Raw genomic sequence first — 27,337 nt, 5'->3', positions numbered from 1 at the left:
GCAGCTCCAGTAGGGGACCCCTACGAACTCCGGCAACAGCTGGACGTGTCCTTGAGCGACGCCTCAGGACTTGCTGTTCATAGGCTATGCTGTAACAGTTTCCCTAACTCACCCGGCAAGGTAAAAGTACAACGCATATAAATTAAGGTAATGGGTGGATCTCTGATATCTATCGGCTGTAATTTAAACAAATAAGTTCAGATTTTTTTGTTCTGCAAGCTCTCACCTTTTGCCCCATATTTCCCTTCATATGAGTCCGAGCCAGCAGCACTAAGGAAGAGCAGCCTCTCCTACGGCGAGTGGTGGCGACCCACGGGGAAACTTTGGTTTCCCAGTCAGTTCCAGTAGTACAGGTGAGAAAGTGGTGGATAAAACGAGGACTGTGGGTTGGCGTTGTTGGTACGTGAGTGGAAATACATCCAACATGCTAACGCATATCCAACGCCATCACCCAGACATGCCAATCACTAGAACAAGACAAAAAAACTGTCCAACGTCTCCTCCCTACAGTGGTTAACCAGCCTTTAGACACAAATACAAATAGGGCCAAAAAATCACTGAATCAATCAGGATTTCCACATCACCTTCAATGCCCCGTATCCACTCGTAGAGTAACCTGGCTTCAAGTATTTGCTGTATGTACTCAAACCTCGTTACAACACGCCATCCCGTCCACCGGGACTTCAGTGGACCGTTCCACCCCTTTAGTACATGTCAATCAAGCTGAGCCTGTAAAGGCCACACAGTCTGATTAGTCAAGTGGAAACACCTGTGGGAGTGGAACATGGATGTGTAGAGATGGGCTTTCAAACAATGCACCTTTTTGACATGTCAAAGTAGGAAAAGCAAAGGTAGAAATAAAAATGAATTATGGCTTAACTCAGTTTATATTTTTACACTGGACATAAGGTATTACAAAGTCAAGAAAGTAGGTGTTAACCCTTTCAAGTAACCTTCCCACCATGGACTAAACATACTTCAAGACTGACTACAACTTCAGTTAATTAGAAAGCTTGACATGTTTTTTTACCTTTACACATGTTAGTTTTCCACATATCTGCTACTACCACTCTGATCATATTCCCTTCCTCAATACTCCATAAAGAAACAAAGAGCAATCATCAATGACAGAGAGCATATGTAGTTAATCATTACTCTCTATCAGCTTCACGCTCAGAAAGGAATATCACGACTCATCATCGTGGTTAGCGAGACCAAACACTTTAGAAACACATTCCTCAAGTCAGAAACTCTAGAAATGATCCCTGAAAGTATAGTCTTGGTTAGACTGAGGGGGGAAACTGCATCTGATTCACTGCAGAGTGATTGTCACTCAGGGTTCAGAGGGACAGAAGCTAATCATTACGTCCTCCAGATGACTCTGAGGTGAGAAAGTCTATTTAGATCTTTAAGAAGACCGATATGTAGATTGAATTAGATTTTCAGTCACTGCTGTCTAAATACTTCAGTGTCAGCCTACTTATTCTCTACAATAAATGCTCCAGTCCTTTCTTTGCATTAATACTGGTTCAAAACATGCTTCCACTGGCTCAGAATATGGAAAACAACAAAATAAGTTACCATAGTTATGCGGACGACACACAAATTTACATAACCTTATCGCCAGGGGACTATAGTCCAATACAAAAACTGCAACATGAAGACAATTACAAATTGATATCACCTTAAGAATATATCAAGGGTTAAAGGACTTATGTGTCAACAGGATTTGAAAAAAACCTGTCCAAACCTGCTGCTCGGGTCCTCACTAAGACCAAGAGACTGGATCACATCACTCCAGTTTTGAAGTCTTTACACTGGCTTCCTGTACCTCAAAGAATTGATTTCAAAGTACTTTTGCTAGTTTATAAATCACTAAACATAAATTTCCTTTTTACCAAAATTCAAGTTCCAGTTTGGGTAAAATGTTTTGCTTTAAAAGTAGTCTTTAGTCCAATATAATCAGAAAGCTTAATCTGGCAGTGGAGCCATAAAAACACTACATGCCAAACAAACTACTTAACAATTGCCTAGCGAGTCACTGACTGATCACATTTACTTGATGGAAAATTGCTAACATTAATTTTTTATGTGGCTCATTGGTCTAGTGGTATGACTCTCACTTCGGGTGCGAGAGGTCATGGGTTCAACTCCCGGACGAGCCGTAAAGGCAGGAGCTGTTACAACCTTAATCTGTAATTTAAAATCCATTGAATCGTTAATTTAACCCAGATTAGGAGCAAGCACAAATGTTGGCAATTTTTCATATCCTGCTTCAACTGCACGCAACAGAAAAAAACGGGAAAAATATGAGGAGCAAACGAGCAGGGGCCTGTTGCACGAAACCAGAATAAGGGATTAAGATGGGATATTCAAGTTATCCTGGATGAATTTAGCTGGGACTCGGTTGCACAAAACCAGACTGAATTAAACCTAGCCAAGTAACCATGGAGATTTATTCTTTGCGGCTAGCCTGGTCCAGAGCGGGCTAACAGCCAGGGTAAGATCAATCCTGGAGTCTCGTGTGTCATCCGCTGCCGCTCTGATCCAAAATAAAAGTGTTTTTAACAGTTATTCCATTGCCTTCTGAATGTGTTCTGTTTTATTTTTAGTAACATTCATTACTTGTCACTATTGTTGTCATCAGTTTGATTTGAACTCCTACTGTTGCAGTTGTTAGATGGTTAGAAATGGTTGCACTGGCACCCAGATGCAGAGCGGCAATCGGGAGAGTAGGGACTTTTCCCGGGGGGACGGTTGTGTGTCGAGGCGGCCTGGCATGCGACCACTGCCCAGTGGACCTGTGCATTACATAAGTGTCCATTCTCTCTGTAGAAGTAGAGATGAGGAGTGCGGGGTCTGGGGTCTATGCAGCTTCAGGTTTATACAGGATGCTGCGGAGATTAAGTGGGAAAATGCAGCGATATTCCCAGATGATATTAATGGCAGACTGGTCAGAGACCAATACATTCATGATTCATTTTCTTGTTGATTGTCTTTCTTTAATAAAAGACAGTTTGTGTTACTCCGAAATATGTAGGCCTAATGATTTTTTTTTTTTATTATACCTTTCATTTGGTTTCATAACCTTCTCAATAAGTTTCACATCACTTGACCAATAACGTGGCCTATATACGTACTGTATATAGTGTAGTTTACATTAATGACACCGGGAACACCACAATGCTTCTTAATCTTTATTTTAATGCTGTGACTTGTCAGAAGAATTAAAAAAAACATACATATTGTTTTACATATATGCTCACAGCGTGTATTGAAGTCACTTACTTCTTTTTCTAGTTGTTGTCCCTTTCTGATTGTTCTGTATGAACTGAATTAGTGAATCAGTTGTACACAGATATTTAGTATTAGACACAGCTTATAGGGATTTGTGCATATGGTTGTAAAAACAGGTTAGGGTTCATTTCCCGAGGAACGTTACTCTCTGCTCACTTTTAACGCAAAGGCAAAATAATACTACCTTTTATTTATGTAGTGCTTTACATGGTAGGCTAGTCAAAGACACTTTACAGTAAAACCAGCACATTTATCACATAAAAACAGAAACATTAAACTAGCATATTTAAAGCAATTAAAGCACAGTGTAACCTACAACTTTGTTAAAACTATTGTACTATGGTGGCCCATTCAGGATCAACACTGTGTACTCTGACTGCAGAAACACAAGTTCAAATCTCAGTGATATTTAATTTTTATGGTGATTTGGAGACTGAATGCAAAGTGTGTATCCCCCATGTAACTCAAAGCCTATCACTTCCAGTCAATACTGTCACATTTGGAGCTCCTTCAAGTTACATTAACGACCAGGTGACTCCTCAACATGCCCCCACCAACATACTGTTTACAGTCTAAATGGCCAAGGACATTAAACCTGTAAGCTCACTTTAAACTAGATGTGGAAAGTTGAAAGGTTGATCTTTTTCACCTGTGCTGTGGCTTAAAAACAGGTTCCACCGAGATTTGAACTCAGATCGCTGGATTCAGAGTCCAGAGTGCTAACCATTACACCATGGAACCTTTTTTTACTACCCTTGAGGCTGCAGCCTCCCCATTCGGGTCCCTGGCATTCAGCAATAAATATAACAATTTTTCATCAACCCATATCCATTCCATGCTTAAAATAACATACTGGTTAAAGCCCTGCCCATTTCAAGACAACCTAACCCACTTCCAGGTTAAATCCTGTCCACTTCCGGGTTTAGCCCCGCCAGATACAGATACAGATAATTCACATGGTTAACAGATACAGAAACAGCTGTACTTGCTCATCTTTATGAAACACTTCTTGAGTTAATCTTTCACTTTTTTTTTACGTACGTAACTACAGCTCTGATTTAATAGAGGACCAATGTCAGAGATCGTACAGCTCTTTCTGCAGACTTTCACCAGCTAAATACCAATTCCCATACCGGGAGTTGAACCAGGGCCACCTGGGTGAAAACCAGGGTTTTCCTTACTATTAGAAGTCTTTAAGAGCAGCAACCAAGACCTTTTGGACACCACTTAGGCCAAATGACTGTAAAATCAAACTAACTGAAAGCTTTCTCAGATGTACTGATTGTAGTCTCCAGAGGACTCCCTAAGACTGTGTGTAAAGGTTATTTAGGCAGAATCCAGACTGCTAGACCACATGGGACTGACACGTTGAATAATAACAGTGATTTTATGAATACATCCATAGATATGCCAGGAACAGGGCACATAAATACATACCTTACTTGTTGATAAAACACAGCAAGAAGTCTGGTCTGGCAGTCAGGATTCAGATTTTCACCTTTTCACCACCACCATGCCTAGTTAAAGTTTTACAATGTTTGATCTTAAAACATATATTATGTCTATTTAATATCGTTATGTGAGATAGGTTTGGGGAAAAGCATTTCAGGTTTAACACAGGACACAGATCTTACAGATCTTGCTGCAGACCTTCGTCGGCTACCAATTCCCATACCGGGAGTTGAACCCGGGCCACCTAGGTGAAAACCAGGAATCAGAAACCGCTAGACCATATGGGACTGGCTATGTATTAATGACAGGGATTTCATGAATCAGTTCATAGTCTGGCTGGAAACAGGCCTTTTTTTTTTTAACGTGAAGAAGTTTCTTAAGTAAGTTTTATCTTGAAGCTTTTGAGTGTTCTTTAGGTTTTTATCTGCTTTAACTATTACCGGACAGCGGGGGCACGGAGCACAGCTCAGTGATAGAGCGCATGCTTCGCATGTATGAGGCCTGGGTTCAGTCCCCGGCATTTCCAACAGGTGTTATTGTCCTAACTGTAAAAGAGGTTGAACAGCTCTTATTCTGAAAATGAAATAATGCACCAGGAATTAAAAGTCAGTAAAGCTGATGATTGACTTTAGAAGTGTCTACCTACTGTGCACTTCACCCATGTCCTACATTAATTCAATTAAATTTTATTTATAGTATCAATTCATAACAAGAGTTATCTCGAGACACTTTACAGATAGAAGAGGTCTAGACCACACTCCAGAATTTACAAGGACCCAACAATTCTAGTAGTTTCCTCCAGAGCAAGCAACAGTGCGACAGTGGCGAGGAAAAACTTCCTTTTAGGCAGAAACCTCGGACAGACCCAGACCCAGGTTCTTGGTAGGCGGTGTCTGACGACCGGTTGGGGTTAGAGTGAAGAGTGGAAATAACAAAAATAGACAAGTCTAAGTCTATCTCAGAAAAAAGTTTTAAAAAATCTGAAAGTCTTCAGGGGATGTAGCTCAGTGGTAGAACTCATGCTTTACATGTATGAGGACCTGGCATCTCCAGCAGGTATTATGGTAGAGTCTTTAAAAGAGCTGCAGAAGATATTACCTCCTGTGGTAATCTGACTGGTAGGGTTATAGAACGTAGTGGTAGACTAAGACCTCCTGTGACACAAACTAAGCGGTATGCTCTCTCTTTTATACCTCAGACTATCAGACAGCACAACAAGCAATTTAAATGAACACGTTTTACAGTTTCTATTTTACTGTATTCATGTACTTGTACTGTAGTGCAGTATATTTATTGCATTACACATACGTTTTTATGGGTGTTTCGGAAGGTATGAGTAATGTAGTGTCCATTTTCATAGATGAAATAAAGTTGACATGATATCAAGTTTACTTTTCAGCAGGTGGAGACATTTCACTTCAGACACTTGCAGCAATAGATCAATCATAGTAAATAGCAGACGATGGTTTCGATTCATCAACCTCTGCGTTATGGGCCCAGCATGCTTCTGCTGCCCCACTCCGCTATGCTGCTCATAAGAAAGGGCTCAGACGATTGAACATCAAAAAGGGGTTACCAGATTTGCAGTGAACGTTGTGTTGTCCAGCAGAAATGCAACAGGTGTGTTACTTTTAGACTACGATTTATACCATAGCACTGAAATCATATTGCCCAGGTTTGATTTTAAGCCACTGCAGTTGCATTTACAGGTTTTGAAGCCATATACAACATTAACATTACATGTTTTACCACAGTTTCTTCTTTTAGTCAGTGATATTTCAAAATCCTTTTGGGAGTCATCCCAGAAGGATTAATAAAGATAAGTCTAAGTCTATCTCAGAAAAAAGTAAAAAAACTGAAAATCATCAGGAGATGTAGCTCAGATGTAGAGTGCATGCTTTACATGTATGAGGACCTGGCATCTTGAGGAGGTTTTATGGTAGAGTCTTGGGAAGGACCAAGGTTCCAACAGCTTACGGGTTGTTAAGTTAAACATTTGGTAGACCTTGCCACTATCTTTTATGTAAGCTTCCTGATTACTCAGACATTGATTATTCACATGTAACACTTGTGATTGGCTGGTGTTTTGGAAAAAATCATTGTGAGTAGAGATATAAACATCAGTAAGGAGTCTACTAAGTTGCCTCTTATCATTTTAGTTTAGACACCCAGTGAGGCTTACCACGATTTTTTGGACTGCGTCAACTTGGATTTTTGGCTGCTCTCGAGCAAGTTCAACAATGGCCATTATAAATAGCAGGCCACTAAGTGCTGAACATCTTAACGATCCTTCCGGTCCAGAACCTCTCACTCCCAACCACATACTAAATATGAAATCATCAATCATTCTTCCCCCGCCTGGGCAGTTTAGCAAAGAAGACCTATATCTATGTAAAAGGTGGAAAAGAGTGCAGTTCCTAGCCAATGAATTCTGGCAAAGATGGAAACAGGAATACCTGCTAAACCTACAACAATGCCAGAAATGGCAAAGAACATCACAAAACTCACAAGTAGATGACATTGTGATTCTACAAGATGACAGCTTACCAAGAAACGAGTGGAAGCTTGCCAGGGTTGTGGAAACTTACCCCAGTGCAGACGGCTTGGTGCGAAAGTTGAAGCTACTAATCAGTGACACTACATTTGACAAAGGAAAACTACACACTAGATCAGTTTACCTTGAAAGACCTATCCACAAGGTAGTTACCTTACTAGAGTCTAACTAAAGTCACATACATATGTATTCAGACTAAAACATTTTTGATTATTTTCATAATTTTTGGTAGAGGAAATCCCACATTTTAAGTTAATGAGTGATTTGGTGGGAGTGTAAGTGCCGTTTAATGTGATGTGTTATAATGCATAATTAATGCACAATTCTTAGTAAATTTAATTTATGTATATGGTTTAATGCACTCAATAAATGAGAAATGTGTTTAATGTAAAAGTACGGTTGATGTAATAGTTAAAGATTTGGTCTGTTGTTTTTTTGTTTTCCCGGAACTAAAGTGTGGTTGTGGTTTCCGCTACGACGGAATTTGTTAATGGACCCAGCAAAGTCTAGCGTTAGCGCATGTTACACTGCTCGAAAAGTTAAGTTTGAGTTACACTGGCTAAGGCGAACAATAAGGCACTTTGAGGACTTACAGAACTCTTTTCAGGACAAGCAGCCAACGAGTTCTCACGGCAAAAAAGAACCAACCTGTGTCTGTGTTGTCGTGAAGAGAGCTACAGTACATCACCCTTATATAGTGGGTTTGGGATGAAACTATGAAAAGTTGGGAGTTTAGAAAAAGCGCAAATTAAATATTTGTGTAAATTGTTCCTCTCATCATTACCAACATAATAGAAGTTGGCCATTTTTAATTGTACGCTCCTAAGTTATTGTTGTTTAGTAGTTAAAATAAAATAAATTAAACGAGGCCTCATGCTGATTATTTGTGACTTGATATGGTGGATTTATCCTTCCTGCCGTTTCTGTGTTTAATACGATTTGATATGTTATGGTACAAATAAGGGAGCCTATCAATCAATCAAGCTGCCTCCACAAGGATCCACAGAGACAGGCAGTGAACTACAATTTGCAATTTGCCCGTGTCTGGTAACTACTACTAAGCAATTGAAAAGTTATGAACATTTGTCCAAACAGGTATATCTCTGCTTTTTAGGTTGTCGTGGCCGAGTGGTTAAAGCGATGGACTAGAAATCCATTGGGGTCTCCCCACGCAGGTTCGAATCCTGCCGACAACGAAAAGCATTCTTCAAGAGTGGTAGTGAGATAAACTGCGCCTTACCTGTAAAGTAGACGAGAGCAGCAGTGGGTGTGGTGACCAAAAGATATGGTTAAGTCAGGCTGATTTCAGCAGCTTCAGGCTGGACAGGAAGTGACAAAAACACTGTGGTGCCAGAACATGTGTTCTGTATAGAATAAGTCTTTAAATCAGACAAATAGCAATTAAAATCCCTCTGATTCAAAAACAATACAAATTTTATATAAAACATCATCATGTTGTAAACCAATCAGGTGTTAAATCAGCTGAGAAGCCGGCATTTCCCAGCATGCTCTGGGTCCGCCTGGGTCCGCCTGGCTCTTGCAGCCGGTGAAAAGCAACTGCGGCCGCCTTGCTCTGCATGACGTCAGAGCAAGTCGGGATCAAGTCGGACACAAATCTAACCGGCATGCAACGGGCGCCGATCGCAGTGATATTTCCCTTATGAACAATATTGTGTTACCTCATAGGTACTGGAAGACACCCATGTCCAGAAATGTATCTCTTAGCACTTATTTCAGTCTGTGTTACCAGATTTGCATTGAGCGTTGTATTGTCCAGCAGAAAGGCAACAGGTGTGTTACTTTTTGACTATGATTTGTACCATTAGCAGTGCATGCCCAGGTTTTATTTCCAGCCACTGCAGTTGCATTTACAGGTTTTGAAGCCATATACAACATTAACATTACATGTTTTACCCAGGTTTCTTCCTTTATTCAGTGATATTTCAATTTCCTTGCAGGAGTCATCCCAAAAGGATTAATAAAGATAAGTCTAAGTCTATCTCAGAAAAAAGTAAAAAAAATCTGAAAATCTTCAGGGGATGTAGCTCAGTGGTAGAGCTCATGCTTTACAGTTGTGGTCAAAAGTGTACATACACTTGTAGAAAATCACAATGTTATGACTGTCTTGAGTCTTCAATAAGTTCTACAACTCTTATTTTTCTGTGATAGAGTGATCGGAACACATACATGTTTGTCACAAAAAACAGTCATAAAGTTTGGTTCTTTCATAAATTTATTATGGGTCTGCTGAAAATGTCACCAAATCTGCTGGGTCAAAAATATACATACAGCAACATTAGTATTTGGTTACATGTCCCTTGGCCATTTTCACGGCAACTAGGCGCTTTTGGTAGCCATCCACAAGGTCCTGGCAAGCTTCAGGTCGAATGTTTGACCACTCTTCTTGTCAGAATTGGTGCAGTTCAGCTAAATGTGATGGTTTTCTTGCATGAACCTGTTTCTTTAGCACTGTCCACATGTTCTCAATGGGGTTTAAGTCAGGACTTTGGGAAGGCCATTCTAAAACCTTAATTCTAGCCTGGTTTAGCCATTCCTTTACCACTTTTGATGTGTGTTTTGGGTCATTGTCTTGTTGGAACACCCAACTGCGCCCAAGACCCAACCTTCGGGCTGATGGTTTTAAGTTTTCCTGCAGAATTTGGAGGTAATCCTCCTTCTTCATTATCCCATTTACTTTCTGCAAAGAACCAGTTCCACTGGCAGCAAAACATCCCCAGAGCATAATACTACCACCACCATGCTTGACAGTAGGCATGGTGTTCCTGGGATTAAAGGCCTCACCTTTTCTCCTCCAAACATATTGCTGGGTGCTGTGGCCAAACAGCTCAATTTTTGTTTCGTCTGACCAGAGAACTTTCCTCCAGAAGGTTTTATCTTTGTCCATGTGATCAGCAGCAAACTTCAGCCGAGTCTTAAGGTGCCTTTTCTGGAGCAAGGGCTTCTTTCTTGCACGGCAGCCTCTCAGTCCATGGCGATGTAAAACACGCTTGACTGTGGAGACTGACACCTGTGTTCCATCAGCTTCCAAATCCTTGCAGACCTGCTTCTTGGTGATTCTTGGTTGACTCTTGACCATCCTGACCAATCTCCTCTCGGCAGCATGTGATAGCTTGCGTTTTCTTCCTGATCGTGGCAGTGACACAACTGTTCCATGCACTTTATACTTGCGTATAAGTGTCTGCACAGTTGCTCTTGGGAGCTGTAGCTGCTTTGAAATGGCTCCAAGTGACTTCCCTGACTTGTTCAAGTCAATAATTCGCTTTTTCAGATCCACACTGAGTTCCTTTGACTTTCCCATTGTAGCTTTTGTAGCTGAGTCTAATCACTGGGTCAAATGAGCCCTATTTAAATGGGCTCATGAGAAGTCAACAGCTGTAGTCAATCAGAATCACTTAGAAGAAGTGAAGAGGCCATGACATGAAGCTAATTTGATTGACACAACTCGCTACATCACCAAAATTGACATATTTTGTTGCTGTATGTATATTTTTGACCCAGCAGATTTGGTGACATTTTCAGCAGACCCATAATAAATTTATGAAAGAACCAAACTTTATGACTGTTTTTTGTGACAAACATGTATGTGTTCCGATCACTCTATCACAGAAAAATAAGAGTTGTAGAACTTATTGAAGACTCAAGACAGCCATAACATTGTGATTTTCTACAAGTGTATGTACACTTTTGACCACAACTGTACATGTATGAGGACCTGGCATCTCCAGTAGGTATTATGGTAGAGTCTTTAAAAGAGCTGCAAAAGATATTACCTCCTGTGGTAATCTGACTGGTAGGGTTATAGAACATAGTGGTAGACTAAGACCTACTGTGACACAAACTAAGCGGTATGCTCTCTCTGTTATACCTCAGACTATCAGACAGCACAATAAGCACTTTAAATGTACATGTTTTCCCATTTGTATTTATGTACTGTAGTGTAGTATATTTTTTGTATTATGCTCCAGTTTTTATGGGTGTTACAGCGGGTTTGAGTACTGTAGTTTCCATTTTTATGGATGAAACTACTAAACTTCACATGCCATTAAGTTCACTCTTCAGCAGGTGGAGACATTTCATTTCAGAAACAGATGGTTTGTTAAACATCAACAGACTAGAAATATACTTCCTGCTCTGACAAAGCATATGAATTAGCAGTGGATGGTTTTGATCCATCAACCTCTGGGTTATGGGCCCAGCACGCTTCCGCTGCACCACTCTGCTCTGATAATTTCACTCCGGGGCTGGAAAATCTGTGATTCACATTTTGATGGAAGGTGGCAACCAAGGTTCCAACAGTTTACGGGTTGCAAAGTTAAACATTTTGTAGACCTTGCAACTATCTTTTATGTGAGCTTCTTGATAACTAAATGAATACAATTGAATTAAATTGATTTGAATTAACCTGGACCTCAACTTCTTAGCCTCATAGTTTACGTTCCTGCTGTCTTCCAACGCTCCGGGATCCTGAGGTAGGTGATCATATCGGGCCAGTTGTTCAAAGGTAAACTAATCGGATTTTGGTTATCGGATTGGATCAAATCTTGAAAATGGGTTGTTCAAAAGGGAAAGAAGGAATCTGAAATCAGATTAGATCACGGAATCCAATCCTAGTTTCAATCTGGATCAAACCTTCAGTTTGTGTTGTTCAAAACTTGTCAGTACGATTTGGATAACTTTGATCCAAAAAAACAGGATTATCCTGATCCCAACAGGGGGTAGGATTTCAAGTTGGATTTCAAGGTGGATTCCAGCACGAAAACTTAGTAAAAGTTTAAATTGTTCAAATAATACATTTGTATCATTTAGTGTACATACTTTTTATATGTTGCACTTGACTTGTTTAACCTTAGTTAAGTTTAGTAAAGTAAAAAATAAAATAAAAATACAAATTATCTTGTCCTCATGAAACAATACCCCAAACAGATTTAAATAACAAAAAAAATAATAATATATATCTCATTCATCACCATATATTAATTTCAAGGAAACAATCTAATACAAATTTCTGGTCTTTCCTCCTTAGATGAAGAAGAACCCTGAACATTCTACTACTACTACTTCACTTTTAACGATCTTTTTTTTAAGATGTTTTCAAAAATGTCCACAATGTATTTATTAATGTATATTAGTTTTTTATTTGTAGTGGCTCAGATGAGGGGTTATAAAAGAAATTATGAATGGAAGTGGGAGTTATTTTTATGTTTTGTCTCAAAATAAACACTTAGAGTGACCCCATCTTGGCTCTTCTACCTGTTCTGTACGTAGCTGGTAGCCCACATTGTGATATGTTGTCCTATTTAGAGCACTGGTATTCCGGATTTGATCCAATCTAATGTTGCTTTGAAAAACCGGCATAAAAGTAAAACAGATTACCTGATCCTGGATAGCAAAAAATGGGATTTCCAAATCCAAATAATTTTGATCCAGATTAAATATTTTGAACAACTGGCCCCTGAGGTATGATCCCATCCAGAACCGTGCCATAGCTGCAGTCTTAGGATTTCTGGATGGGGCCGTGGCTGCTGTCATGTGTATAGCTGTAAATCTGCTCCCTAAAAACAATAACAGGTCCGGCACTTCCTTCCCATCTGACGAAAGTCACTCCTGGGGGTCCTGCAATTCTTTATTGTCAGGCTGCTCGAAAAAATCCATAAAGACTCTTCAGCTGATCCAGAATGCTGCAGCACGTGTTCTGACAGGAACCAGGAAAAGAGATCACATCTCTCCTGTTTTAGCTTCTCTGCATTGGCTTCCTGTAAAATCTAGAATAGAATTTAAAATCCTTCTTCTCACCTACAAAGCTCTTCATTCATTCATTATATGAATAAAATTGAATTGAATTGAACATAGTTAGGGAGTGAGGAGTCACAGCGTCCGCCTAACAAGGCCCACCTGCTTCTCGTCATAGTTGTCAGATTTATCTATCATAATAAATAATATAAAAAAACTAGAGGGAGGCAGGGCGGTACAGCCCGACCAGGCTCCTCTCTTTACCCTGTATCTCTTGGTTTAATGATTTCGGGAACTTTAGACACTCATGGCGGCGGCAGAGGGAACGTCCGGTTACAGCCGCTAAGACGCTCAAAGTACACACACAAACTATTTTTGTCTCTTTCTTGCACCGTTTTGTATTTGTTGTTTTAGACATTTGATGAGGGGGGGGATATTTTTGTCAAGATATCTGATAACATCAATGTGCTGTATTTATATAGCACTTTCCTAGTCTTAATAACTATCTCATACACTGTGGCCGAGGCTGCCGTACAAGGTGCCACCTGCTCATCAGATAAACGCTCACACACTCGGGGTTCAGTGTCTTGCCCAAGGACACTTCGACGTGGGACTGCAGGGCCAGGGATTGAACCCACAACCTTCTAATTGGCAGGCAACCGCTCTATCACTGAGCCACAGCTGCCCCTCTTATGCTGAGAGGACGCAGCAGCGGGGCATGTCCATGTCGTCTCCACGTCCCTGAATAAGGATGACGCAGCAGCGGGGGGGCGATGCAGATCTGACACCTGGATATTTGAATATTCAAATGAAGACGACCAGGTGAGAGCAGAGTTATGAGGAGGATCAATTAGTCGCCGTCGGCAACAAGCAGAGTGAAGCTGAGACCTCCACGAGGTAAGTTACACACTCGGCCGCTTGGCCCACTTTTAATGTGTGTGTGTGTGTGTGTGTGTTTTTATTGTATTTTTGAGGTGTTTGTTGCATTTTTTCAACGTTTTTGAAGCTGTGAAATTAATTTCCCATTTTAATGTGTGTGGCTTTGCAGAAGAGGATCGTGTTCAACGTAACGCTGAATGTAAAATCTGATTCATATCATGAGAAGGTTACCACTTTTCCTTCAAAGTGTTTTTGTTGATTTCTCAATATTTAGGTAAACAACTTTGAATTGGAAGGGGGGGGGTCGTAATGGAAATTTATTTCTCTAGGCTATATTAATCGTACACACATTATTTATTTTTTTAGGAGCTGATAGTTAATTTTCTGCTATTTTAGCGAATTACTTCTTATCACCAGACTCCATGTAAATAATCACTACTTTTAGCGTGTATAGAGCAGCATATCTCCACCAGACTCCATGTAAATAATCACTACTTTTAGCGTGTATAGAGCAACAGATCTCCACCAGACTCCATGTAAATAATCAACACTTTTAGCGTATATTTATAAAACCAGTTTTTCATTTTTAAAAATTGAAGTCTTGTCTCTTGTTATAGTTATATTTAAATGAGCAGATGCTTGTGTATCTATCAGCTCCATCGCTGCAGTTCCTTCTCTGTTATCAGGTCAGTGGTCCTCCACTGGGGGTCAGCTATGTGACTACCGCTTCCAAAACCTGGAAAGAAGCCCAGAAGTACTGCAGAAAGAACCACACTGACCTGGCCACAGTGTCTAACCAGGAAGACATGAAGAGACTCCAGCACCATGTACCAGCCGGAGCCTGGATCGGGCTGCAGAGAGACTGGCGCTGGTCTCGGCCCGGGGTGGAGTTCAACGATAGTAAATGGTCTCCAGGACAGCCGGATAATTACAACAGCAATAAGGAGGACTGTGTGTGGATGACGAAGGACGGATGGCATGACGACTCTTGTGCTTCCGTCTATAAATTTATCTGCTATGACGGTGACAATATGTGGCGCATAGAGTCTGTTCTCTCTTGAAAAATTTATAGTTTCTGAATTGATATCACATTATTGTTTTGAAATAAAGATAATGTAGAATTTTATGAGACCAAAAAAGAACCAAAACTTTTGTCTGTGTTTCACAGAACGCAAGACATCCGGCAACACATTTTATGTCAGTACAGATGAGATGACCTGGCGAGAGGCTCAGAACTACTGCAGAACCAATCACACTGACCTGATCAGTGGAGTCCAGCAGCTGGAGGACTTCAAGACAAACCCCCTTTATATGTCATTATACACCCAGGAACCTGATGAAAAACTCTGGATCGGCCTGTTCAGGGACCCTGACTGGAGCTGGTCTGATGGGAGCAACTTCTCTTTCACAAACTGGGATGAACAAAACCCTGACCCTGATCGTGACCCTAAGAAGTCATGTGCTATGACTACGTCAGGTGGAGCCTGGAGCTCTGATGACTGTAATGAAACCAAAACCTTCTTCTGCTACGACGGTGAGTCCAGCAGCAGGTCTCTGACGCTGCTCTTCATCTACATCTGCTTCATTTACTCTATTTACTGGGTTATTACAAGAATTATGGGCGCACCATTTCCAATTGTTTTCCCCCGACTGACTCCGCCCCTGATTGACCCCCCTTCTCTCCTGACAGATTCTCTGTTCCTGATCAAGGAGAACCGGACCTGGGAGGACGCGTTATACTACTGCAGAGATCTCTATGGCGACCTGGTCTCCATCGCCAACCTAGACCAGCAGCTCTGGGTCCAGGAGAGAGCCAAGATGGCCACCACTTACTACGTGTGGCTGGGACTGCGCTACACCTGCACCCTGGACGTCTGGTTCTGGGTCAGTGACGAGACCAGCAACTACACCAACTGGGACCCCAGCAAGACTACGGGGGACGACTGCAACATGTCTGGAGCCATGGACAGAGGGGGGGGGGTACAAGTGGGTCAAAAAGATCAGCGACGAAAACCAGTTCAATTTCATCTGTTCCAAGAACTCCCAACCACAATGTAACTAAGTACTTTTACTCAAGTACTCCCGTAGTAATGTTGGGGGGATGGAGTAATTATACCTCAAAGGTCAAACTATGGGGAAAGGTCCTAATATTTAAGAAAAAAATGTAATATTTCGGAAAAAAGTCGTAATATTTTGGAAAACAGTTGTAACATTTTGGGGAAAAAGTCGTAATATTTTGGAATTTTCTTTTTTAATATTTTGGAATAAAGTCGTAATATTTTGGGAATAAATTCATAATATTTTGGGAATAAAGTTGTAATATTTCGGGAATAAAGTTGTAATATTTCAAGAATAAAGTCGTAATATTTTAGGGAAAAAGTTGTAATATTTTGGGGGAAAAGTTGTAATATTTTAGGGAAAAAGTTGCAATATTTCGGAAAAAAAGTCGTAATATTTTGGAAAACAGTTGTAACATTTTTTGGGGAAAAGTTGTAATATTAAAAAAAAACAATTGTAATATTTCGTAAAAAAGTCATAATATTTTGGATTTTTTTTTAATATTTTGGAATAAAGTCGTAATATTTTGGGAATGAAGTTGTAATATTTTGGGAATAAAGTCGTAATATTTCGGGAATAAAGTTGTAATATTTTGGGAATAAAGTCGTAATATTTTGGGAATAAAGTTGTAATATTTCAGGAATAAAGTTGTAATATTTTGGGAATAAAGTCGTAATATTTTGGGAATAAAGTTGTAATATTTCAGGAATAATGTCGTAATATTTTGGGGGGAAAAGTCGTAATATTTTGGGAAAAAAGTCGTAATATTTGGGGAAAAAGTTGTAATATTTCAGGAATAAAGTTGTAATATTTCGGGAATAAAGTTGTAATATTTTGGGAATAAAGTTGTAATATTTTGGGAATAAAGTTGTAATTTTTCAGGAATAAAGTTGTAATATTTCAGGAATAAAGTCATAATATTTTAGGGAAAAAGTTGTAACATTTTTGGGGAAAAGTCGTAATATATAAAAAAAAAAGAAATTGTAATATTTCGTAAAAAAGTGATCATATTTTGGTTGTAATATTTTGGGAATAAAGTTGTAATATTTTGGGAATAAAGTTGTAATATTTTGGGAATAAAGTCATAATATTTTGGGAATACAGTTGTAATATTTCAGGAATAAAGTTGTGATATTTTGTGAATAAAGTCGTAATATTTTGAAAATAAAGTTGTAATATTTCAGGAATAAAGTCGTAATATTTTGGGGAAAAAGTTGTAATATTTGGGGAAAAAGTTGTAATATTTCAGGAATAAAGTTGTAATATTTTGGGAATAAAGTCCCAATATTATAATTTAATATAAATCTTTTACTTTAATAATTTATCTTTACTCACTTTGTTTGCAGTGGTGTTGACATACTATGTGTCCTCTGGGATTATTGAATGGCATTCTGGGAAATGTAGGAAACAGCGCTCGAGGGGGAGATGTGACTGCAGATATTAAACTGAATGATTCTGATTTGTTGTTTTCTTCCTCTCAAAGTGTCCCGTGTTGGTGAATATCTGATGTTATATTATGAAGTTATTATTAATTATATTGTGTTTCTACAGTTTAATATAACCAAAGAAATAAACTGTTAGACCAGTACAGTACTGGGTTTGTGTACTGGGTCTGCGTACTGGCTCTCTGTGTGTACTGGGTCTGTGGACTGGGTCTGTGTACTGGGTCTGTGTTTACTGGGTCTGTGTGTACTGGGTCTGTGTGTACTGGGTCTCTGTGTACTAGGTCTGTGTACATACTGTGTCTATGTGTACTCGGTCTCTGTGTGTGTACTGGGTCTCTGTGCACTGGGTCTCTGTGTGTGTACTGGGTTTCTGTGTGTACTGGGTCTCTGTGTGTGTACTGGGTTTCTGTGTGTACTGGGTCTGTGTGTAATGGGTCTCTGTGTGTGTACTGGGTCTGTGTGTACTGGGTCTGTGTACTTGGTCTCTGTGTACTGGGTCTGTGTGTACTGGGTCTGTTTGTGTGTACTGGGTCTGTGTGTACTTTGTCTGTGTGTATTGGGTCTGTGTATACTGGGTCTGTGTGTACTGGGTCTGTGTGTACTGGGTCTGGGTGTACTGGGTCTGTGTGTACTGGGTCTGGGTGTACTGGGTCTGTGTGTACTGGGTCTGTGTGTATTGGGTCTGTGTGTGCTGGGTCTGTGTGTACTGGGTCTGTGTGTACTGGGTCTGTGTGTACTGGGTCTGTGTACTGGGTCTGGGTGTACTGGGTCTGTGTGTACTGGGTCTGTGTGTACTGGGTCTGTGTGTTTTGGGTCTGTGTGTGTGTACTGGGTCTGTGTGTACTTTGTCTGTGTGTATTGGGTCTGTGTATATTGGGTCTGTGTGTACTGGGTCTGTGTGTACTGGGTCTGTGTGTACTGGGTCTGGGTGTACTGGGTCTGTGTGTACTGGGTCTGTGTGTACTGGGTCTGTGTGTACTGGGTCTGTGTGTTTTGGGTCTGTGTGTGTGTACTGGGTCTGTGTGTACTTTGTCTGTGTGTATTGGGTCTGTGTATATTGGGTCTGTGTGTACTGGGTCTGTGTGTACTGGGTCTGTGTGTACTGGGTCTGTGTGTACTGGGTCTGGGTGTACTGGGTCTGTGTGTACTGGGTCTGTGTGTATTGGGTCTGTGTGTGCTGGGTCTGTGTGTACTGGGTCTGGGTGTACTGGGTCTGTGTGTACTGGGTCTGTGTGTACTGGGTCTGTGTGTATCGGGTCTGTGTGTACTGGGTCTGTGTACTGGGTCTGTGTGTTATATATTATATATCATTATTATATCTGATCTCCAGCGGGGGGGGGCTCCTTAAAGCTGTCTATGTTCCTGTGTGTGTGTGTGTGTGACTGTATGTTTCTGAATGTATGTGTAAGTGTGTCTATGTGTGTGTATGTGTGTCTTTGTGTGTGTGTGTGTCTGCCTGTGTGTCTGTGTGTGTGTCTGTGTGTGTGTGTGTCTGCCTGTGTGTGTGTGTGTGTGTGTGTGTGTGTGTGTGTGTGTGTGTGTGTGTGTGTGTGTGTGTTTGTGTGTGCAAGACCTATGAACTTGTTCGTTTAAAAAAAAGTATGTATATATATATATATATATATATATATATATTTTAATGTTTAATTTCTCATACTGCACTGCAATTTTTATTCTTGTGTTTTATCTGATTTTATTTTTTAACTGTTTATTCTTGTGTTTTATCTATTTTTATTTTTTAACTCTTTTTTAACTGTTTTTGTGTAAAGCACTTTGAATTGCCTTGTTGCTGAAAAGTAATATAAAATAAAGCTGCCTTGCCTTGAATAGGTTATCAATATCAGTGCAAATCGGTATTGTGTTGCTTTCCAGGTTGTCGTGGCCGAGTGGTTAAGGCGATGGACTTGAAATCCATTGGGGTCTCCCCTCGCAGGTTCGAGTCCTGCCGACAACGAAAGCCATGATTTAATTGTGGTCACACATCTCAATAAACCAAATGGCAGATGTGCCTTCATTAACAATCTTGTAATATCTCATAGGTACTGGAAGCCACCAATGCATCTCTGAGCATTTACTCAATACCCAGATGTGTTGCAAGATTTGCAGTGAATGTTGTATTGTCCAGTGATGGTGGTATAGTGGTGAGCTTAGCTACCTTCCAAGCAGTTGATGTGGCTTTGATTCCCAGCCAGTAACTTTCTTTGAGTGACGTAACTTGCTTTGTTTGTCAAAAAGTAGCCAGAAAGGTTACTCTCCCAACCCGGTTTGATAAAACATTAGATCCCGGTAATATCGCACAAATAAGGGAACATAGCAATCAATCAAGCTGCCTCCATGAGGGTCCATAGACATGTTCCACCACCTTCAATTAAGCCTGTCTCCTCAGCTTCTAGGTACCGCTGCATCACCTCCTCTTCAGCTGGAGAGTTTGCATCTGCGTTTGTGAGCTCACAGTTTAATGCCAAGAATGGTCTGGTCTCTCCCTCTTCCCCAGATAACATTCTCTCTGAGTTCCCTTCCACATGCACTGAAATCCTAGACTCTATTGCCCCTTATCGGATTAAAGCTGTTAAACCTAAGGCGGACCCCTGGCTAAATGACACCACAAGGGCCCTTAGGCAACACTGCAGACAAGCTGAACAAAGATGGAAAGACAATCTACATGTGTCACTGGGAGTATTAAGGGACAGTCTATCACATACCAGAATGCTGTGAAGGTGGTGAAGATGCAGCATCTCTCTTCTGTCATAGCTAGCAATTGCCACAAACCTAGATTGATATTTCATACTATTAACTCTGTCATAAATCCATGCACCTCTGCTCCGACAGATGTCAGGTGTCAATTAGTACATGTAAGAAATTTCTCGCTTATTTTATTGACAAAGTAGCATCTATCAGGAAAATAACCTAGTGCTAATTTTAAGGTCTTTTTATCTGCTTCTCCTACACACTCAGCTGTGTTTGAGGAATTTAAGCACGTTTCTCTGACGTTACTTAGTGAGGTTGTACAACACATGAAACCTACCAACTGTCCCTTAGACATTTAGAATGGTGAAGGAGGTTTTTAATAGCACCATTGAGGCGAGTCTTCTTACTCTTTTTAAGTTAATTTCTAAGCCTGTACTTTGTTACTTTTACTTGAGTAAAGAAGTTAAATCAGTACTTCTACTTTTACCAGAGTATGTGTACTTGAGTACGGGCAGTGAGTACTTTTGCCATCTCTGACGGTCATTGGTATGCAGGTCACTTGATGTAATACAAGCAAATACATAAAGCCCCACCCAATAATTTTGTGATAACTGTATGTCAATGATCAAGCTTGTTGCTGTGACCAAGAAACCACCAGCAAAATTAAATTTTCTTGGATGCCAAATATTTGAATTGAAAGTCAGAATCCAATTGACATGTAAGAACAATACAATACACGTCCAGCTTCTACATTTCCGCATGAGTCAGCTTCCCCAATTTCTGAGTAACAGGAAAATAGCCTGATAAGCGTACATGTGCAGCTCAACCTCAAAAAGCCATAAAGCAAATGCTTGTGGCTTAAAGATCGAGCTCCCGCTCATATTACATAAGACAGGTGTAGTCTCTGTGGCGCAATAGGTCAGCGCAGTCGGCTGTTAACCGAAAGGTTGGTGGTTCAAGTCCACCCAGGGACGTTTGTTGCTTAAATAACCTGGAGGGAGCAAGCTCTGGGATTTATCCTTCTACAGAAGATCATAGAGCAGCCCAAAGATAGCCCTGTTATAATTGGCTGACTTTGTAATTGTCTTAATGTGGCTGTTGTCAGAGTCCAAGACTACACCAAGATTTGTGATGAAGAAGGTTATTATTATTTTAAAAGCAGTGCAATTACAATTTCATATTAAGTCTACTGTTTGTCTTTAAAATGGTGCTGTCTGCTGTGAAATTCTTTTTTTGCGTCGATACGGCTCTGTTTCTTTTCATTTTAAGTACATACTTGGCCTACATTTTTAAATGCATGCAGGTATACAGTACATGCGTACAGTTGTATGCATGCATTTAGGAATCCATGCTGAAGACGACTAAAAAGAGGAATTAAAAAAATCATCTTTTGGAAATTGATCTTAATGCCTTAATTTAATGAAAAGGAAGAATCCTGCCGACAATGAGAATGTTAGCAAACCAAAGGCAAATCACAGAATACCATACTGTGGATTTGTTTTCATGAACAATTTTGTGTTGTCTCATAGTTACTGGATACCACCAGTCTCCACCAATGCATCTCTCAGCATTTATTTTCAGTTTGTGTTACAAGATTTACAGTGAACGTTGTATTGTCCAGCAGAAAGGCAACAGATGTGTTACTTTCACACTACTTTACTATAATTTATACCATAGGTTTTGAAGCCATATACAACATTCCCATTACATGTTTTACCACAGTTTCTTCTTTTATTCAGTGATATTTATATCTCCTTGCGGGAGTCATCCCAAAAGGATTAATAAAGATGAGTATATCTCAGAAAACAATCCAAAAAAAACTATAAATCTTCCGGGGATGTAGCTCAGTGGTCTTTTATACCTCAGGCTATCAGACAGCCCAACAAGCTCTTTAAATGTACATGTTTTACAGTTTCACTGTATTTATCTACTTGTACTGTAGCATATGGCATCACACTCCAGTTTGTTATGTACCGTAGTGCAGTATATTTATTTTGTAATGCTCCAGTTTTTATGGGTGTTACAGCAGGTATGAGTACTGTAGTTTCCATATTTATGGATGAAAATCAACTTGTCATGCAATTAAGTTCACTCTTCAGCAGGTGGAGACATCTCACTTCAGACTCTTTGTTAAACATGGAACAAAGACTTCATGCTGATACAAAGTATAGGAATTAGCAGAGGATGGTTCCGATCCATCGACCTCTGGGTTATGAGCCCAGCACGCTTCAACTGAGCCACTCTGCTGTAGTAACCTGAGTCAACCAAGGTTCCAAAAGTTTACGGGTTGTAAAGTTTAACATTTGGTAGACCTTGCAACTATCTTTTATGTGAGCTTACCTGATTACTCACACATTGATTATTGACATGTTACACTTGTGATTGGTTGGTGTTTTAAAAACAGGGCATTGTGAGTACAGATATAAACATCAGTAAGGAGTCTACCAAGTTGCCTCTTATCATTTTAGTTTGGAAAGCGGCACACCAAGTTAGTTTTACCGCGACGGTTTGGACTAGGTCGACTAGGGTTTTCGGCTGCTCTCGAGCAGACGGCTGTACTCACTCTGGTTTCTCTTCATAACACATAAGTCTTTTGCCTTTTACTAAAGACTTCCTTGGAGGGGAACACAGATGAGCTAAAACTAGTTTGGGTGGGCTTTGCTGTATGGCCAAGCCTTTTGTACTTGTGAAAAACAAATATGCTGTCCTTAACTAGACTCAGAGTCCTCACAGCACAGCTAGTGCTATATGGGGCGAGGCCAAAGAAACAGATACCAGCACGTGACTTTGCAAATCAGTGGCTCACCCTGGCCGCCATCAAAGATGCCATTTGGACCTCCAGAAACTTGCTGGTAAGAAAGCACATGCAGATCCCCTCCCCCGTGGCTGTGATCAGGATGGCTGCAATATATAAGTAGTATGTGTTTCATGTTTGCACTTTTGTTTTTGAATGGTAAATGAACAACTGTACTGTAATTTGTAATCAAAAACATGATTTTTTCAAAAAATTAACAAATTGTTTTGATCACTTGAGGTATTTCAGTAAAGTCTTTGGTCTTGGACAGTTACCTTGCAATCTAAAACTGTATATCCTATTGTCTGTGGAACAATGGTTGGCAGTTGGAGGAGTAATGGCTCTTTACAGTGAATATGCAAAAGAAGATGGTCACAAATTCAGCCCAGGTAAATGCTCAGCCCATATTCACACAGACCTAAACCTAATTACTTAATGCTGGTAACAGTATTCTAAAATCAACAATGCCAGAGAAAAATGACAAAGAGTGTTAACATTTTTTAGTATGTAAGTATTGGCTTTTCCCTTGCAAACGTTTTGTTCCAATAACGTTAACAAGTGTACCGTTATTTATGTTCCCTGTGTTTGTCACAATGTGGGGATCTGATTTTTATAGGTAGTGTGGCCGAGTGGTCTAAGGTGTTGGATTAAGGCTCCAGTCTCTCTGGAGGCGTGGGTTCAAATCCCACCACTGCCATTTGCTGAAATGTTACATACATTGGTACACTCTTTGCTGAGGATTACCTAAACCCTCCTTTCCAGCAGCTTGGAGTAGAGTTTACCAAGGAGCCTGAGCAGTGTGATACTCCTGGAATGGGCAGATGCCGTTCTTCGTGAAGAAGGGAACCACCACCCTGGTCTGCCACTCCTTAGGCACTTTCGTGATCACCCTCAGTGTCACTACCCTTCACGACTCTATTTTTTAGAGACGTTACCTTTCGTCTCCTTGGACTCTTATTCACATCAATTAAGAAAACACATGTACCGTTCGAGTCTGCCTTTCTCTTTATTACATAAGGAATTAAACATTAAAGAAATAAAACCAATAAAACCCATGTACCGTTTGAGTCTGTCTTTCTGTCATCTCTGTCTTTCTCTGTATTACACAACCTTTATACTAGGGATGAGCGAGTACATTATCTGTATCTGTATTTGTATCTGTTTACCACATGAATTATCTGTATCCGTATCTGTACTCGGACTGGGCGGGGCCTAACCCAAAAGTGGACAGAATTTAACCCGGAAGTGGGTCGGGTTGTCTTGAAAAGGGAGGGGCTTTAACCGGTATGTTATTCTAAGCAGGCAATTGATATGGGTTGATCAGATGCTGTTTCTCAGATCTGCATTGACTTTAATGAAGCCAGCAGACGGTAAAAAAAATAAAAAAAATAAAAAAAATTAAAAAAAAGACCTCCGACGGCAGAGACGCAACGGGAGTCACATTTAAACCAGGCAGCATTTTTGAAACCCCATGTTTACCAGAATCCTACTGGTAAAGTAAGTACTGCAAACAAAAAGTAAAAAACAAATCTGAAGCTGAAGAAGCCCTAAACGTTAACGGAAAAGACCCGCGGACCTGATTGACTGAGAGAGAGAGAGAGAGAGAGAGAGAGAAAGAGAGAGAGAGAGAGAGAGAGAGAGAGGGGGAGAGAGAGAGGGAGGGAGGGAGGGAGAGAGAGAGAGAGGGAGGGAGAGAGAGAGAGAGGGAGCGCTGTTCTCCGTTTTCTGTGTGTGTGAGTGAGCCGAGTTGCGGTCGGCTGAGGGGTTGTATTCGATCCGAGCACAGATATTGACTCGTATTACTCGTATAATACTTGTACTCGGCAAAAGTGCTTTATCCGTACAGGATACTCGTTTCAGCCGAATACTCGGCTCATATTCCTACACAGATGCACAACCAATAATAAAACACTACTGAGTGAATGCGTTCAGAAAATGAAGAACATTGTTCAGAAAGCTTAATGAAGCTTCATTTGACCATAACTAATAACCACCTGAACCTGGTAAAAGGTATGAGGTACTCATGCATAGCTAGCCAGTGATTTACCTAATGTAGATGGTGGTTGGCATGCCAATGAAGCTTGAAAATTTGCAGATGATGATTCAGAGGAGATGTAACAGTTTAAAGTGTAAAGTAACTTTTTTTCTAAAATTTCCCCTTACAGTGGCATTGAGAGCTCTTCTCTAATATTGCCGGGTGAGCCATAACTATTCAACTTCCCAAGTTATTGTTGATCTCAGAAACAACAATAGACAAGTTTTGGGCAGACGTTTCACTGTAATGTTGCAGCTGGTAAAGTTGGAGCTGATTTTAATTACTTTATCACCAGTTGGGTAGTTTAATCTATAATAATACATCATAATGGATGTGTAGATTAATAATAACCTCAAACTGCAAAGCTGTAAAAAACTGTAGAGCAATTAATAAGTAGCCTACAAATCCCTCTGAGATGTGACATTAGAGTATGAGTAGCAGTATAGTTCCAGTAGCCTACTTAAGTAAATGTATACTAGTTTCATTTTACCACTGGATCTAAACACTAGCTAAGTGTAAAACTGCCAGAAAACAGAAGACATGTTTAAGCTGCAGAATTACAACGGTGGCTGATAGCAACAACCGATGTCACGTCAACGGCGAAGAAAATACAACAAATTTACATAATTCAAATTAAGAATGTCCATTCATAGTGTGTCATTACATTAGCTGACATTAGTATCCAACGGGCTGATAACGTTAAAGCTAAACGGTAATGTTCACGTAGCACTGAGTTCATGCTAAATTATATGATAATAACTTGAATGAGCATTAACGTTAAGTCACATAGTAATGCTTTCGACTTATTACATTTTGACTTAATACAATGGCAATTTCTACTCACCACAAAGGTAAATAGACAATAAACAAACATATAAATCAACCCACGGTTTAAGGTTAGCGTTAAATTAACTGTAGTTAACATGTTATCCATCCGAAAGTGGCATAAACAGGAACAGTGACTAACTTTATAGCATTCATGTAACGTTAAAACAGAAAACGTCAGACAGGGACAACATAACATTTAATTACACGTTTTGTCATTTAACATCTTTTCCTTCATAATCATATAAATAACGTACCTTTTAGCGTAATGTTCAGTGGAGCTCAGTCGCTGTGTGCTGTAAATCCACTGTCCACAGGAGCACTGAGAGGGGCCGGAAGCTTCACTCGCTAAACTGCTCCAGGGTGCCAAACGCCTCCAGTGCGCATTCTAGTGTCCAAGGACATATTACATCCGTAGTGGTTTAGCAGTACCATAGGAAATGACTAGGAATCAGTTTAGGGCGTTTTAGCTCAAGAATTCCTGCGGGAGACCCGGTGGAGTGTGGGTTTGAGTCCCATCTGGGGTGCACTTCAGCAGAGCGGCGGAGCGGAAGCATGCTGGGACCATAACTCAAAGGTTGATGGATTGAAACCATTCTCTGCTAATATCTTTGCTGGTTGGGCTGTATACAGGTTTTAAATCACATCCATTGGTTGCATGGACGGGACTTCAATACCCTGGTTCTACCGCCTGATCGCTGTCCTGTCTTTGTCGTTCAACAACTATTTGGGCTCACACCTAAACACACCCGAAGCCGAAAAATCACACTGCACCTCAAAAGTGCTCTCAAGCACTCCCAGCTGTGCGTTTCCAGAAGAGATCCTTGGTTTCTTTTAGCTTGGGAAAATGCTTTAGCTTATGACATAACACCATTGTGCTTCTCATTAGTGTGTTCACTTCAGTTATGTATTGAAGCAAATCTTTAGAGCTAATGGCCCTCATTTATCAACCTAACGTAGAAACCAGCACAGACATGAGCACAGAAATTCTCTTACAACAGGCTTTACATGAGATTCATGAAACGTTCGTATCACTCCAATCAGAGAGTAAGAATGATTGTACATTGATAAATGCAGCAGCTGGAAACGATTGTAATTTAAATATCACGCCCCAATATATTCTCAATTTTGAGGCCTCGCCTCTATTTACGATATGGCCAGATCCGACTAAGAGGTGGAAAATGAAAACCTGACATCTCAGGGGCTCTGGTGCAGCCAGCCACCACCAGGCCCAGGAGAATATGCCGCCTAAGAAAAATGCACGTTGTAGACATTTGGATAATTGTAATTCTGTTGGCGGGGCTCCTGATCATCGGCCTTGGGGTCTCGCTGGCCTATCGGAAAATTGGTAAGACAGCCGCCAGCAAATTCACCCACAAGCTGTCTGGGGAACTTAAAGAGTGCCTACATGGAGTGGTTGAAAGGATGAAGGTTTTACATCTCAGGGCTGACCAGTCCTGTGAACTGTCTCGTAACATCTCAGACCGGACCGTGGAAGCGCAGAAGGGGATTGATATGGATATGATGATATGGTGATATGGATGCTCGCATGACGCTGA

The 27,337-nt window shown here is 40.4% G+C and overlaps 1 protein-coding gene and 9 non-coding genes across 10 annotated transcripts; 7 read left to right on the top strand and 3 right to left on the bottom strand.

The window, feature by feature from the left end:
- Nucleotides 1–1,065: 1,065 nt before the first annotated feature.
- On the bottom strand, nt 1,066–1,281 carry LOC116677618 (small nucleolar RNA U3). Its single transcript, XR_004329033.1, has one exon. It is a non-coding gene; the product is annotated as a small nucleolar RNA U3 (small nucleolar RNA).
- An 812-nt stretch (nt 1,282–2,093) lies between these two features.
- On the top strand, nt 2,094–2,165 carry trnap-cgg (transfer RNA proline (anticodon CGG)). Its single transcript has one exon. It is a non-coding gene; the product is annotated as a tRNA-Pro (tRNA).
- A 1,801-nt stretch (nt 2,166–3,966) lies between these two features.
- Nucleotides 3,967–4,038, bottom strand: trnaq-cug (transfer RNA glutamine (anticodon CUG)). Its single transcript has one exon. It is a non-coding gene; the product is annotated as a tRNA-Gln (tRNA).
- Nucleotides 4,039–4,963: 925 nt separating this feature from the next.
- trnae-uuc (transfer RNA glutamic acid (anticodon UUC)) lies at nt 4,964–5,036 on the bottom strand. Its single transcript has one exon. It is a non-coding gene; the product is annotated as a tRNA-Glu (tRNA).
- Nucleotides 5,037–8,417: 3,381 nt separating this feature from the next.
- trnas-aga (transfer RNA serine (anticodon AGA)) lies at nt 8,418–8,499 on the top strand. Its single transcript has one exon. It is a non-coding gene; the product is annotated as a tRNA-Ser (tRNA).
- A 6,069-nt stretch (nt 8,500–14,568) lies between these two features.
- LOC116677617 (macrophage mannose receptor 1) lies at nt 14,569–16,765 on the top strand. The gene is made up of 4 exons (XM_032507985.1): nt 14,569–14,956; nt 15,102–15,467; nt 15,624–16,246; nt 16,530–16,765. The coding sequence occupies exons 1-3, from the start codon at nt 14,569–14,571 to the stop codon at nt 15,989–15,991; spliced, it is 1,122 nt and encodes a 373-aa protein (XP_032363876.1). The 3' UTR covers nt 15,992–16,246; nt 16,530–16,765.
- A 2,543-nt stretch (nt 16,766–19,308) lies between these two features.
- On the top strand, nt 19,309–19,390 carry trnas-uga (transfer RNA serine (anticodon UGA)). The gene has a single exon. It is a non-coding gene; the product is annotated as a tRNA-Ser (tRNA).
- A 1,634-nt stretch (nt 19,391–21,024) lies between these two features.
- Nucleotides 21,025–21,098, top strand: trnan-guu (transfer RNA asparagine (anticodon GUU)). The gene has a single exon. It is a non-coding gene; the product is annotated as a tRNA-Asn (tRNA).
- A 1,585-nt stretch (nt 21,099–22,683) lies between these two features.
- On the top strand, nt 22,684–22,800 carry LOC116677619 (U5 spliceosomal RNA). Its single transcript, XR_004329034.1, has one exon. It is a non-coding gene; the product is annotated as a U5 spliceosomal RNA (small nuclear RNA).
- A 733-nt stretch (nt 22,801–23,533) lies between these two features.
- Nucleotides 23,534–23,615, top strand: trnal-aag (transfer RNA leucine (anticodon AAG)). Its single transcript has one exon. It is a non-coding gene; the product is annotated as a tRNA-Leu (tRNA).
- The last annotated feature ends 3,722 nt before the right edge of the window (nt 23,616–27,337 follow it).

This window comes from Etheostoma spectabile, unplaced genomic scaffold (assembly GCF_008692095.1).
Source record: "Etheostoma spectabile isolate EspeVRDwgs_2016 unplaced genomic scaffold, UIUC_Espe_1.0 scaffold00005428, whole genome shotgun sequence".
NCBI lineage: Eukaryota > Metazoa > Chordata > Actinopteri > Perciformes > Percidae > Etheostoma > Etheostoma spectabile.
This window is presented reverse-complemented; position numbering and strand designations above follow the sequence as displayed.

Excerpts from the sequence above, each read along its gene's own strand:
- LOC116677617 (XM_032507985.1), top strand. The coding sequence starts at position 14,569 with ATGCTTGTGTATCTATCAGCTCCATCGCTGCAGTTCCTTCTCTGTTAT. Across the intron at positions 14,957-15,101 it reads TAAATTTATCTGCTATGACG|AACGCAAGACATCCGGCAAC; the intron begins GTGACAATATGT and ends TGTGTTTCACAG. Across the intron at positions 15,468-15,623 it reads AACCTTCTTCTGCTACGACG|ATTCTCTGTTCCTGATCAAG; the intron begins GTGAGTCCAGCA and ends CTCTCCTGACAG.